The sequence below is a fragment of the Lissotriton helveticus genome, chromosome 4_1 (genome assembly GCF_964261635.1).
Source record: "Lissotriton helveticus chromosome 4_1, aLisHel1.1, whole genome shotgun sequence".
Lineage (NCBI taxonomy): Eukaryota > Metazoa > Chordata > Amphibia > Caudata > Salamandridae > Lissotriton > Lissotriton helveticus.
This window is the reverse complement of record NC_136063.1, coordinates 1,660,807,447-1,660,821,527: the sequence shown is the minus strand read 5'-3', so window position 1 is coordinate 1,660,821,527 and position 14,081 is coordinate 1,660,807,447. Positions and strand designations below refer to the sequence as shown.

The window sequence follows — 14,081 nt, the reverse complement described above, 5'->3', positions numbered from 1 at the left end:
GTGATGTTTTTATATACATATTTGAGATCTTGTGCTTCTATGTGACTAATGAAATTAGAGAATGTTAAGTGCATAGTTTAGAAATTAACTTGTCACTTCAAATCTTGTGATTACTAGATAACTGTAGATGTTTTGTGCTTTTAAGTTCCTTGAGTGCAACTTTTAACAAAAAGACGCAAAAATCAAATCAGGTTTGGAGGGGTCAGATCATGCATTTCATGCCCTTTCGATTATCAAATGATCTGGTTATGTCGTCCAACACTTGCACATCATTTCAATGCAGCAAGTGAACCCTAATGAGAGTCCAAGGCCAACTTATAAATATGCAGAATTTATTTTTTGTGGACTGAAACAGCAGAGCATTAGAGAATTATTGTAAACATAACTGCAGCCCTTACTAAAATGCATTTTTCAATTTAATGACATGACTATAAAGCCAACCAGGAGAGGGGTGTATGGTGAAAGTGGTCGATGATGCCCCATTCTATAGATCCTAATGACATGTATTGTTCCTTTTTCTCTGCCTGTCCCCTGAAACATTTAAGATTTCAATGATTTGAAACTGAAACGTAGATTTTAGCAGGTGCGAAACAAATCTGGAGAACACATTTTCTAAACTCCCCAGATATTTAGCATTTGCTTTATAAGAGAGTTGATCTCATCCAATCTAACCTGTACAGCAAAGAGCACAATGACATTGCAGGGTACAAAAGATTCCAAAAGATAGCATTATACAAAGGCATGCCCTGCCTCTAGGTGTTTGATGCAAGCAAAAAGATCAATTGGCTGTTGATTTAGAAACATCCGGTCTGCAGGAAAGTAAATGGCATTTTGTAACTAACAGTAACATGGAGCGCGCTAACATCAATGAACAAAGAAGATACATAATAGCTGAGGCTGTTCTGTTGGTGGTTGTGCTAGAGCTCCTTACTCTCTCAGAGTCCATTAAAGAGGAGAAAGAGAGGCTACTTGAAGTCCTTGACCACCTGCTCATATGGAGGGGGCGGTGTGTTACAGTAGGAAGGCGGAGGTGGATACGCTGGATTTCCTTGAGGTGAGTTGGGCTGGACATGGAAACCCGAAGCCATGGGGTTCATCATTGGCCCTCCTGGATCAGAATAGTATTGCATTCCTGGCTGCATGGGTCCTGACAAGAAATGGAACAAGACAAAAATATTTTAGTACAATAATATGTCAGGGCAGGAACACATGTATTGTTGTTCAAAATATTTGTAAATGAGGCATATCAGTACAATTACCCTGATTTAATAATGGATTAGTATTTGAGGGGGGTATAACTAGGCTTTCCTGTTTTCAGTTTCTATTTTTGGTAAATTCTGGTGGGGGGTTGTCAGTGTTTTCAAGCGATTTCAATATGTTAACAAAACAGTGGTTATCAGTGGTTTCACATTTTCGTTTCCATTAAAAACAACAGAAACAGTGTTTTTCCGGTGTGTATGGAACATTTCGCATTTATTATTGCTTGCTTTCTACACTGATAGCCCATGGTATATAGGCAGTGTACCTATAGTGTATATGAGGTCCAAATAGATTTTTGAAAATTAAAATTATTGTAGTACACTATACAATACTTCTTCAGTGAGTCTTTGGTCATGTGCGCTCGCTCTTTCTTTCCCATGTAAACTTCTGCGAAAAGGCGCTCTCAACATTGGCACTTGAGAAGGGCAACACCAAAACAGCCCGTACACAATTTGTTAACTCTGGCCACTGATATAGCTTTCCATTACAATACTGGTGCACTTGAAGATGCGATTCTCAGGGCAAGTTCTGCAACAATTGCATTGAGCTGGGAGCTTATGCCTTCAGAGTTATTGAAGTGGTCAAAAATTAAGCAGCACTTTTACGGAAGGGATCTAGAACTTGTACCACAGTGAGGTTTCATTGACTTCAAATGCCATGATTGGTGAAGGTACATTTCTATGCATCACTGCAAGCCATTTCTCATACATCGTAAAATAAAAGTTTCTGAATTGCTCTTTATCATTGCTTTGCTTACCAAGTGGCAAGCACTCTAACATGGAACATGTTGCAGTGCCAAAGTCACTAAAAGTGTCGCCCAGCCTACTCTGCAGGAGATGTTTCACATTTACACCAATTATGCTGAACACTTGGTAGACAAGGGTGTCTGTCAATATGCGACCAAAGATCCTAACATATTTTGCCTTTGGCATCATCACTTAGGAAAAACTCTGTAAATCATCGCCACAAAGATAATATCGCATTCCTAGCCCTCGGACTGAGAACCATCAGCTAAGTGACACAGTTGGGATGTCTCTTTCTTTGATGCCACACAAAGCACTAAATAATAAATGTTTGCATTTTAGTTCCTGTGCATAAGAAAACAGTGCATCAGAATGGACTAAAAAGTCAATAGCATTCCTCATTAACTCTGCAGATTGTAAAGATTCTTACAGCATACCATGTAACAAGTGGCAAGGATCTCTTACAGGGAAGCACTTCAGCTCGGGTATCAATTTTGACAGGTTATCACACAAAATGTTCATATGTATAGCTGAATCAGTGCAAATATTAACAATATCACTCCAATCTTTGTTGAACTAGGAGAGAACCTTTTTTGCAGAGCATTCCTAGTGACACTGCATTCCATGTTTTCCAAAAGTCTAGTGTCATGTTTTCACCACTATCCGAGATGCTTGGTGATATCGCTCTTTTCACATGTACTTGTCACTATACCTTGCATTGAATGTTTGAAGCATGAGGTGTTGGCAATTCACCTATTATCAATGCCGACTCACTAGAAACTGGAGGGGGGGAAATGTATTAAAGGTTTTTACCCATTCTCTGTGGGTAAATGTGATAACACATATTAGGAAAGAGTCTTATGAATCCAGCCATTTTACCTATCAGTGAAAGAATCAAACGCAGCTAAAATATCAAATATGATTTTGATATTTCCTGATTCTCTACAGTCTATAAAATAATTAAACAAGACCTAAATCATGCTTCTAAACCCTGCATCTGTAGACCAAAGACCTCAAAACTGAAAAAAGCAAAAGGAAGAAGAAACAATATTTTAGTTGCATCCCTAAACAACAAACTCAATCAGAATAATGTTAGCCCAGTTAAACCAAAGCGGTTTGTGATACTCTTCAAGACATCTTAGTATATGTGTCTTGCACACAAATACACCTCTTTCTGCACAATCACAGCATGGGACAATATTGCCTGTATTTTTGTCAGTAACCTGCGTTTTGTTTCACAATTGACTTATGGTTAAATACTTGTTTGTCTTTTTGTTGATTCTATGTTGCAGACTCTAATGGTCTACGACTCTACGAGAGACCACACCGATATAACTGTGAGTTGTACTACACTAATTGTTAGAGTGTGCCTTAGGGTGCGCATACCGCCGTGGAACATACAGTAGGTCCTGAAGAATGCTTAGCTAATTGAATATACAAGCAGAAACATGTTGACCAATTTTATACACCTAAATCAGATGTTACTGGCTACTTTAAAGAACCAGTTCACATCTGTCTCACTCTTTTTAATGGTCATTGGTCAGCCTTTAATAAATTAGTTGATAGCTAGAACCAGTCACCTTTTAAATTCACATTCCTTTTTCACCATCACGCACACACGTACTTGAACATCCTGCTCCGCTGTAAACCAGGCATAGAAGCACACCAGGGAGGCATTCGGCCTCTATGGTGGTACCGTATGATGAAGCATGTCACCGACCAGGTCGGTGAGTGAGGGTTCTTTTACAAACACTGGTTTTTGCCCTTTGCTGTTTTGTTTAACCAGGTGTTCCCTGGTTTTACTATAGTCGCTCTTTCGTTGTTGTTTATTGGTTTACAGGGGTCTAAGAGTGCCTCTTTCCCTCTCTCTCTTGTTGTTATACATTAATAATTATTAAACACCATATATGGAATTAGTGAAAATTACTTTTATTATTTTGTAATGAAAATGGTTTTATATTGAGTTTTAAATTCAAAAAAGGATATTACAATATTTTATGATTAAAGGATAATTGTGTACTATTTTGATATTTTGTAACAATAAATTACATTTATTTATGTTATTTCTATTTTACATTTCAAATAATTTGATTTCATAATATTTCCCATGGGGTTATATTTTAACTTCCTGTCTCCATTATTTTCGATTTTCGGGTGTTGGCGTACCAGTGGTAGGCCATGTGTGGTGCTGGAATTACTACTTTTTTTAGAAGTAATTTTCACTGGTATTTTGTGAATAGCCAAAAGTAGTAAAGTTACACAAAAGTGTAAGAATTGCAAGTTACCTTTGGGGATCAGGGCTTTTTTTTTTACAAACGGAACTTATGCCTTAGAGTAACTTTACTACTTTTGATTGCTAGTCATGATCCTGAACTCTGCAGGTTAACCTTACATCTAGCAGACTATAAGAGATTTAGTTCAAGAGGGACTGCATGAATTTCAGCCCTAGTTTCCAGGGTCCAGCCTAAAAGCTATGGTCCCCATTCCAACACATCACAATATCACAGGGTGAATGATCATGAAGTGCAATCAGGAGGGTCACAGAAATCGAGTATTCATAGATCTATGAGATCAAGATGTGCCTTCAAGTAGGAATAGATTTCCTACTTGAGGACACAGTGGAGAGCAGCAGGAGTATCCACATACACCCTTCCTCACTGGACCTCTTTCTTCCCACATGTAAGGGTAGGGTACTCAGAGTCTAGACTATTTGGGGAAAAGAGAGTGAAAGCTGCAGTAGTACAGGATACACCCTTCCTGGTTGTACATCTTCCTCTTTACAGGCTCCAGAGACAGAAAGGGCCCTAGAGGACATTTCATGGAGAACTAATGAAATTTGATGGAGGTTATGATTTGAAAGGAAGAATAATTATGTGAAGGAACAGAAGGACTATCAATTACTAAAGTACAGAGTTGGTGAACCAGGGTGGACTGCAAGCTGGGGAGGAGAGGGTGGGAGAACACATAGAAACTGGGCTGGGATCTGTCTCCTGGTACTACATCTTGGGAGGAGGTGCCAATACCAAGAAGAGAAGGCCGTTAAAAGTAGGTTCCTTCCCCGTTGTATCTCAGTGGGGCTGCAACCATGTTTGACTGACTTTATTCACCACCATAATTATGTCTCTGGGGAGGTGGACCCTTTACTATGATGGGGTAGAAGTTTAGCCCCTAAGGTTGGTGAGAAGGACTCACATTCCTCTCCCTCAACAACTACTTACCTTACCTTGGCCATGGGGGCAATTTCCACCAAGCTAAATTTGGTCAAAGACCATGTAAAAGCAGTACAAAAACTGATTGCTGATCCATGCCCCCAATCGAGGGAAATCACTCAGAAGTTCCCAGTAGGATCTCAAAATGGCTTCAATTGCTACTAAGAAGAAAGAAGCATCATCACACATCCCTAAAGCCACAAAGTGGAAAAGTCCAAGCTAAAATATCTGTGCACACTGCATAATAAAACAAGTGAAACAATATTGGAATCACAAAAGTTTACTTCCCTAAAATTCTAGCACTATCTAAAATAAAACGGGTGAGGACAGAAGACTGGGACAATCCCAGAAGGGCAGCGTTATTCTAGAGCCTCATTATAGGTATCACAATGGCAGGCAATATATATATTCTTGCAATGTTTCCTCAGTTTAAAGAAGGAGTCTGAAGCAGAATAATTCAGGCAAACCAGCATTCTTTATTTCAGAATTTTTTTCAAAAGCCTCACACGTTTCAGGGCAGCAGCCCCTTGGTCACAGGCATTTTCTTGAGGCTGCGCAGTGTTGCTTGAAAGGCTCACTCCCAGCATGTGATTTATTTCAATTGGTGGGCTTCACAGGTGAATACAACATGTGTTGCAGTAAGTTTTGTAGTGCCTTTCAATAAAATTATTCCATTTAGTAGGTACTGTGCATTCCCAAGCTGTTCACTTCGTTTTTCTAGCCCTCCACTGGACCTCTGAAGAAAGAAATGTTCGGTAATTATGCATTTCTGTTTCTCCAATTAGTTCTGTGTCCTTGTGGCCCCCTTTAACCTTGCAGGGTGGTGCAGTCTTCAGGGCTGTACTGCCGTACTTTAGATGCTTGCAACGTTTCCTCGGTTTAAAGAAGAACTCTGAAGCCGATTAATTCAGGCAAACCGGCATTCTTTATTTCAGAAAAATGTTCAAAAAACCTTACGTGTTTCGGGGCATCAGCCCCTTGGTCCCAGGCATTTTCTTGAGGCTGCGAAGTGTTGCTTGAAAGACTCATTCCCAGCATGTGATTTATTCCAATGTTATACTTAGCTTTGGTGACTTCCCTGCTACTCAGCTGGTGTGGCTCTTGGAATGCCTGATGACATAATAGAATCCTGGGTGCCTGGCTTGTGTGGAGTGGCAGTTGATGGCAGGCAGGCTGAGTGGCAGGGAGGCCGCTCCTTGTGGAGCTTTTGTCATCTTTACTTATTTACTTGAAACTGAACTTGAAACTAAGCTTAATTAAACCAGCGTGTTATATATACCTGGCTCCAGGACCTCCTTTAATTACAACATCCAATTAGTGAGCTTCACAGGTGAGTAGAACATGTGTTGCATGCTGGGAGGTATAGTCTAAGTTTGTTTCCCTTCAGTGAGTTTTGTCGTGCCTTTCAATAAAATTATTCCCTTTAGTAGGTTCTGTGCATACCCAAGCTGTTCACTTCATTTTCCTAGCCCTCCAGTGGGCCTCTGAAGAAAGAAATGTTCAGCATTTTCTTGAGGCTGCGAAGTTTTGTTTGAAGGGCTCACTCCCAACATGTGATTTATTCCAATTAGTGGGCTTCACAGGTGAATACAATATGTATAGATAGATAGATAGATAGATAGATAGATAGATAGATAGATAGATAGATAGATAGATAGATAGATAGATAGATAGATAGATAGATAGATAGATACATTTATTTATTTATTTATTTATTTATTGAGTTTGTAGAGCGCGACAGCTACCCCTAAGGGTTTCCCGGCGCTAAAATTGAGCAGCTAATGAGTCAGGTAGAGGCAGATGCACTTACTGGTCAAAGAGCCAGGTCTTAACGGCTTTGCGGAAGCGAGTGTGACTGTCCTCCAACCGAATGATCAGGGGAAGAGAGTTCCTTAACTTAGGCCCCAAATAGGCAAAGGAACGGCCACCCATTCTGGGAAGTTTGACCCTCGGCACAGAGAAGAGGATTTGGGAGGAGGATCGGAGGGAGCGGGTAGGGGAATACAATTTCACCAAGGTCTGAAGATAACTTGGGGCCACCTTCTGTCTGATCTTGTGCATGTAGGTAAGCGCCTTGAACTTCGCACGGTTTTCCACCGTCAGCCAATGAAGCTCACGAAGATGGCTGGATACATGGTCGGTTTTACGGCAGCCGCTAAGCAGGCGAACTGCAGCGTTTTGTACCAGCTGAAGGCGGCGCGTGACAGCCTTGGCCGCCCCCAGGTAGAGTATGTTACCATAGTCCAACCGGGAGGTGACCAAGGCACCCACGACCGATCGCCGGGTATCCACAGGCAACATCCACAAGATGTTTCTCAACCAACGTATAATGGTGAAACATGTGGGTGATACCTTGTTTACTTGGCCCTGCATTGTCAGATCCCTGTCAATAACAACTCCGAGATTACGAACCTGTTCCACAGGTGCTGGAAGGGGGCGATAGATAGTTAGATAAGCAATATAAATGATGCATTTAAAACCTGCTGTCAGTCTATAGGATAGGATAGGATAGGAGCTTCTAAAGCGTTCAAATGCCGAGGCATCTTGGCGCTGGGTGTGTGCGCTGGGCGTGATTCTGCCGTAAGCTCAGGGTAGCTATTTAACCGGAAACAGCCAGGTCTTCAATGATTCTATCATCTGTTCTGTGGAAAGCACATTACTATCTTTTAGGCAGCCGCGGCCAGTAGTGGGAGTACCGGCCGGGCGGTGATGTGGGAAGGGGGAGGGGCAGGGTGGGGGGTAGTAACGTATGGATTATGGAGTTTAACAGGTAAGTAAACATATAAATAAATAAAACGAATTTCGTTTTATTTATTTTTATGTTTACTTACCTGTTAAAGTCCGTAATCCATACAAAAACTGTCTCTGATCCCCCAGTCTCTGATCCCCCAGCCCTGAATACTACCTCCAACCCTCAGCCCTAAATATTACCCCTAACCCCAAGCCCAGAAAACTACCCTGAATCCCCAGCCCAGAAAACTACCCCAAACCCCCAGCCCATAAAACTATTCCAATCCCCCAGCCCAGAAAACTACTCCTGACCCCAGCCCAGAAAACTACCCTGACCCCCAGCCCAGAAAGCTACCCCGACCCTCAGTGCAGAAAACTACCCTGACCCCCAGCCTAGAAAACTACCCCTAACCCACCAGCTCATAAATCTACCCCGCCCAGCCCCACTTACCTCACAGTGGCTCTCTTCCTGGTGAGGTCTTCCATTCCTGCTGCCTGCAGCAGCCAGCAGTTAGACCACACACTGCCTTAACCACGCATATGCATGGTTAAGGCAAGCATGGTTAAGCTTACGGGGTTGGAACAAGCGTGGTTAAGATCGTGGTGTTCCAACTGTTTCCCGGTAAAATCATGGAAGGGGGATTGTGTGGCTCTCAATTTCAAATTTACAGACTGTGTTAGTTTTTATTATCACATCTGATTCCTCTCCCCCTCAACATTCGAAAGTGTGAGCTTACCCATTGGGCTTTAGTTAACGTCCTCCGGGTATATATGCCTCGCAAGTACTGCACAGCTGTCCTAGCAGAGAGATTACTTGAGGAACACAACCTGTGGCTTCATGTGCCTACACCAATTGATTTGAAGTTTTAACCAGTCTCTCTGATATTTACGCCCTTTGATAACCACCCCTCATGGAGAAACTGGCCAGCTGGAGCTTATTGTGAAACCTTACACTTGCACCCAGTTGGTGGTACACTCAGACATGGCCAAAATCAAGGCAGGTGTGGCCAAGACTTGCAGCTTCTATCATAGAATATTCTGGATATTCACCAGAAACATTATTGTGAGGACTGGTGGTAATTTACCCAGAACTTTGAAATAATATGTTGTCAGGAGATATGTGCTACCAATTCCATTCATATTGATGGTTTAAATCTTACTATTTTTGTGCGACTTCATCACTTGCAGGAACAGGTAAGCAAGGTTTGGTAATTTTTGTTTCATGTGCTATTAATTTGAAGGTCAACATTTTAGTGCACAATTACAATCTCGTTCGGAAAGCATGCCTACCGAATCGGTTCCGGAATGCTTTCTGTATGACTTGGTTTGGGGAGGCTGACAATGACTGCTATTGACTTCAATGGAAGCCTGTGTTCCGGACGAGAACACATGCTTCCATTGAAGAAAGGGGTGCCTGCCACATTGTGCATGGCTGGAAAGGGGGGTCCGTGGGAACCCCCATTGGCCCAATTCGGAGGGCCCAGGGTGAATGGGGACTTGCAATGGGCCCCCAAAGATCTATTCTGGCAGCCTTATAGTTCAGAGCAAACCAAATCAGAAAGGCTGTTCAAATCGGTCAACGTACACGCTCGGTCTGAAACCAAATCCATAGAGCTGTACGAATTGGCTCCAGAAAGGTTCAACCTCTCCAAATGCCTTCCGGAACTGATTAAGTCAGCCCTAATAGTTACCAAGCATCGTGCTTTTCAGCAAACCTGAATCCGATTTAGAGCCCTTCTGACTGACATCAGAATCAGCCCCTTAGTGTCCAGGCCGTTTTTCCAAACTTGAATTAATTTTTATTTTAACTATTTTTCGATGCAGCCAGTAGGTATTATTAAAGACAAGGGAACGCTAATAACGGAATCTGCGCAAAGTAGAAGAAACAATCTATCAAATATATATGGCAGGTGATTTTATTATTGCAAAGTGTATTCATAGTGGGAATCGAACATGTAGATTTGTAAGTGGTCAAGGGGCAGATGCTACTCACTTCAAGCACTCGGCTTATAGGGAAGCCTTAAACCAGATAGTCTTTACTCATACCTTGCCTTCTCATCAAACACCTACATTCTTTGTGATGTGAATCCTCCCACTTTCGTAGGGAGAGGTAAGGGCAGTTAAATAGATGTTGTGCTTTTGTCGCAAGATCTGGCCCAGAAACTAGTGTGTTAAGAGATGCGTCCCTTTCCGTACAGCGATCACAATCCCATTATTTTAAGCTTTTCCATTTGTTTCTTTCACAGCTCCTTAGATATAACTAAGCCTGTTATTCTATAAACAAGGGGGTTCACATAAATTTGGACTATGTTGACCCAAACAAGTTTTTAAGGACCTAATCACTATTGCCTTCAATGATATTGCATGTTGCCTTTCTATCGATGGTGACAAAATCCGGGAAAGTCTTATAGCAATTTGTGGAACTGTTTCCTGTATATTAGATAAAAATAAGCCACCTGCAGAACGTCAATCTCATGCATGCTTCACTCCTGATTGCACCTCTGCACTTCAAGCCCTTAAAAAGACTACTCACATGACCCCCGCAATCTTGACAGTGTCAGGGCAACTAGATGCAATTATAAATGGGTCATAGAAGCATAAAAACAGGAAATAAGGGATAAGGCTTGAGAGGGCTTGGAAAAGCGGCCCATTTGAAAGACAACTGAGCATTTTGGGAAGTATTAAACTGCCATTTTTTATGGATAGCTCAGCCACTGACATAGGATGCCACATTCCCAAACAAGATTGGATTGATCATTTCTCCCTTATTTTTAATTCCTGTAATCAGGGAGGGGAGCATGTATTGGGCACTAGGGTAGATTCTCTCACAATTTAATGACTTAGCTACTGTCACTAAAGCGATTCAGAGTGAACCAAGTGGAAAGGGGCCAGGCCCTGATGGGGTCCCAACAGATTTTTTCAAGCACAACGTAGATTTTCCGGCACCACCGATAACGAATGTTTTAAGAGCTGTGGTCAGGGGAAACCCAACTGATTCTTGGAGGAAATCCGTTATTATTAGCTCACTTCTTGTTTTCATTCTATAATACCTTTCTAGATATTTTTAGGCTTTTGTAGTAAAGACATTCCCAGAGTTGACTCCTGTTCAGTCCCCATACTCGGACAACAAAGTTCTTTTACCACTAACAGCCAACGGTCTCCAGAATCTTTTTAATGATTTTATGACAAATTTAAACGTTAAGGTGAATTACAAAAAATTGTTTATCATGACTTGTGGCCCCAAAAATACATGGTCAAAGTATTTTTCCATCGAGGAGACATCAGTAGCAAAAATTCCTTTTTTCAACTATATGGGTTTCTTGTTTGATGCTAACAGGACATGGGAAAGGTTGATCTATCAGAGAAAGCAGAAGATGGGGGGTACCTGTGAAATGATGTATAGATTTGCCACAAGCCTAGGCCATACGCTGATCAAGGAGATGATCCAGCTCTATAAGGGTAGGTGCCTTTCGGTTAGTGCATATGGAGCAGGAGTCTGGGGCCATACTATTCCAGGGAAATTTCTGTGAAGGCTCCTAACTACTCAAAAATCTACCCCAAACTTTGTCTCGCATTTAGAACTGGGTATGGCTTTTTTTAGAGGACCAAGTTAGTATGTCTCCTCTATTAATATGGCTGAAACTATGGGGTACCCCAGCGGCTGGCTTCTCGAAGAAGGTGTTGGAGAATTGTATAAGTTTCAAAAATATGAATGCTATACCCTGGTTGGCATATGTTAAGAACACCTTCCACAACCTGGGGTTGGATTTTCTTTTTGATTCCCATGAGTGTATTGGCCCCAACCCAGAGATTTGGTAAAGCATAGAAAAATAATTCATATAGAGAAGAGGGTAGAATATTGGGATCACTTGACATGATCACTGTCGTCAGTTATATGGCAATTTCTACCACCTCTGATATGGAATCCTATTTAACCTGGATTATAAATCCCAAGCACAGATTTTATCCAACTACGCTCAGATTAAAAATGGCCCATATTTACGTTGCTTTTACCCTGCCAGGCACTTGGTTTGCAACTCTTCCATGTTGCCCATGTGATGCTGTTTCTATTCAATCCACTATCCACTTTACGCTTTTTTGCACGTTGTATCATACCTTAAGAGTCCGTTTTTTTCACCCGATTCTATTGCATCAGCAGTTTACGTCCTATGAAGAATGTCTGAGGTTTCTACAATGTTTCCCCTCCCTTCTAATTTGTTCTTCAGATCTCAGTTACATCGTTGCTGCTATAAATTTAGGAAAGAGGTACACTTTTTAATTGCTAAAGTGTGTTTCTTTTTTGTTGTTTTAAATAATTATTTTATTGTGACTGTTTTTAATTATACAAATGTATCATATTTCTGGGGCGTTTATGGTCATGTAATTGACTGAATAAAGATACTTTAGCTGACAGACTGACTGACTGACTATGAATAATCCTGCAAATAATCCCGTGAGTGAACAGGGATGACTAAAAGTAAACCTTTGAGGGAATGGGAAGGGCCAAGAATAACCTTGTGAACGAACACGAAAATCTGCATTAAAACAAAGTGGTAATAACCTTTCTTTACCTCTCTGCAAACCATAATGTTTCTGTTTTCTTTGTTAAGGCACTACAGCTTGCCACAAGCTAAATGTTGGGATCAAAGCTAATATTGCTTGTTTTGGGAAATTAGCTGGATTCACCATTGAGCCGAAGTTGTTTCTTAGCCCATTTACAGAGGCAGAAGATAGATTCCAGGTAGTGCCTCACATGGTATATAAGGGTAAGCTCTAGAGTCATTACGGGGTTTACTTCTCATGATTGTCTTGCGCTTGACCTGGTAGATCTTCTAGAATGCGTGTTTGTCTAGTCGTTTGTATGAGTGTAACCTTTGGGTTAGTGATGGAAGCTACCTATAATAATAAGATGTGTAAAAGGAGCAGGGTGGCTGTATTCCTGGAAAGGGAATAGTTTTTAGATTGAGAGGAATTAAGCTGGAACAAACATAATTGTTGGAATAGCTCTTGTGATTGTTTTGAGTTAGGAGTTTTTCTGCGCAGAAGGTCTGTGGGGGTCTGCTTACCCCCACAGTGAACATACAGGAATGAGTCCAGTGTCATAGTGGGTATTCTCTTATGTGAACCCCTAAGTCTAAATAGCATGCAAAAGAAATAGCCCTTGGAAGGTGATTTACTGCAAGAATACATCGGTTCACAATTACCCAAGGGCTATGAGGTAGCATGCTTGTGGTAAGGATGGATTGCACTAAGACTCTATAGGAAACACGGAATGTGAACAATATGTGTCCATGAATGACAGAGATTTAGCCTGAGGTTTACATATTGTCTGCAATACATCATGTTGAGGCACCAGCTCATATTTCTTGTTCTAACAGTAATTGTTTCCATGTTAGATGGATTCCATTCTACAGCCACTATCTGAGGCCGATTCACAGAACTAATCTGAGACAAAATCCTAAACTTACTAATTTTGCTATTCACAGAAGGCATTTAGTAGTAGTAAAGTTAGGATTTTATCTTAAGTTTGACTTAAGACAAACTTAAGACAGACTCAAGACAGACGTAAGACAGAACTTAGACAGACTTAAGAGAAAATCCTAACTTTACTACTACTAAATGCCTTCTGTGAATACCAAAAGTAGTACATTTAGGATTTTGTCTCAGATTAGTTCTGTGAATCAGGCCCTCTGTTCCTCCCTTCTTTCCTTGTTTTTATTGAGGTGTACATTTGTATTCTCATCGTAGTGTGTCCTGAAGAAGGTGTTTGGCCTTCGTAGCACAAAAACGTGCATTGCCACCAACACAATAGCCTGGTTGGACACCTATCAATAATTTAAACATGCATTAAGTTTCCAGTAACTATATCACTTGGAACAAAAGAAAAACAAAAAAATGCATAAGCACATTCAGAAAAAAGTGTATTGACACACTAAATAAATGATGTATGTAGCTTTGTCAGTTTGTTTTTATAATTCCAAAGTATGGTCATACAGTTTAGGATGTCACTGTTTGAAGGCTTAACGTATGCTCTATTTTTATAGTATGAATGAATGAATGAGTGAAGCTATAGGGTATGACTGGTATTGTTCAGGATGAGTGATGGAAAGGGAGGTGTGAGGGGGTTGGGAGGTTATAA

General features: G+C 41.0%; 1 protein-coding gene across 1 annotated transcript in view; it reads right to left on the bottom strand.

Annotated features, from left to right (window-relative positions):
• Positions 1-315: 315 nt before the first annotated feature.
• Positions 316-14,081, bottom strand: part of VOPP1 (VOPP1 WW domain binding protein) — a 443,837-nt gene continuing 430,071 nt past the window's right edge. Inside the window, exon 5 of the mRNA XM_078688345.1 lies at positions 316-1,147. Within this exon, the coding sequence (XP_078544471.1) occupies positions 966-1,147 (182 nt within the window). The 3' untranslated portion in view covers positions 316-965. The remainder of the gene's footprint in view (positions 1,148-14,081) is intronic.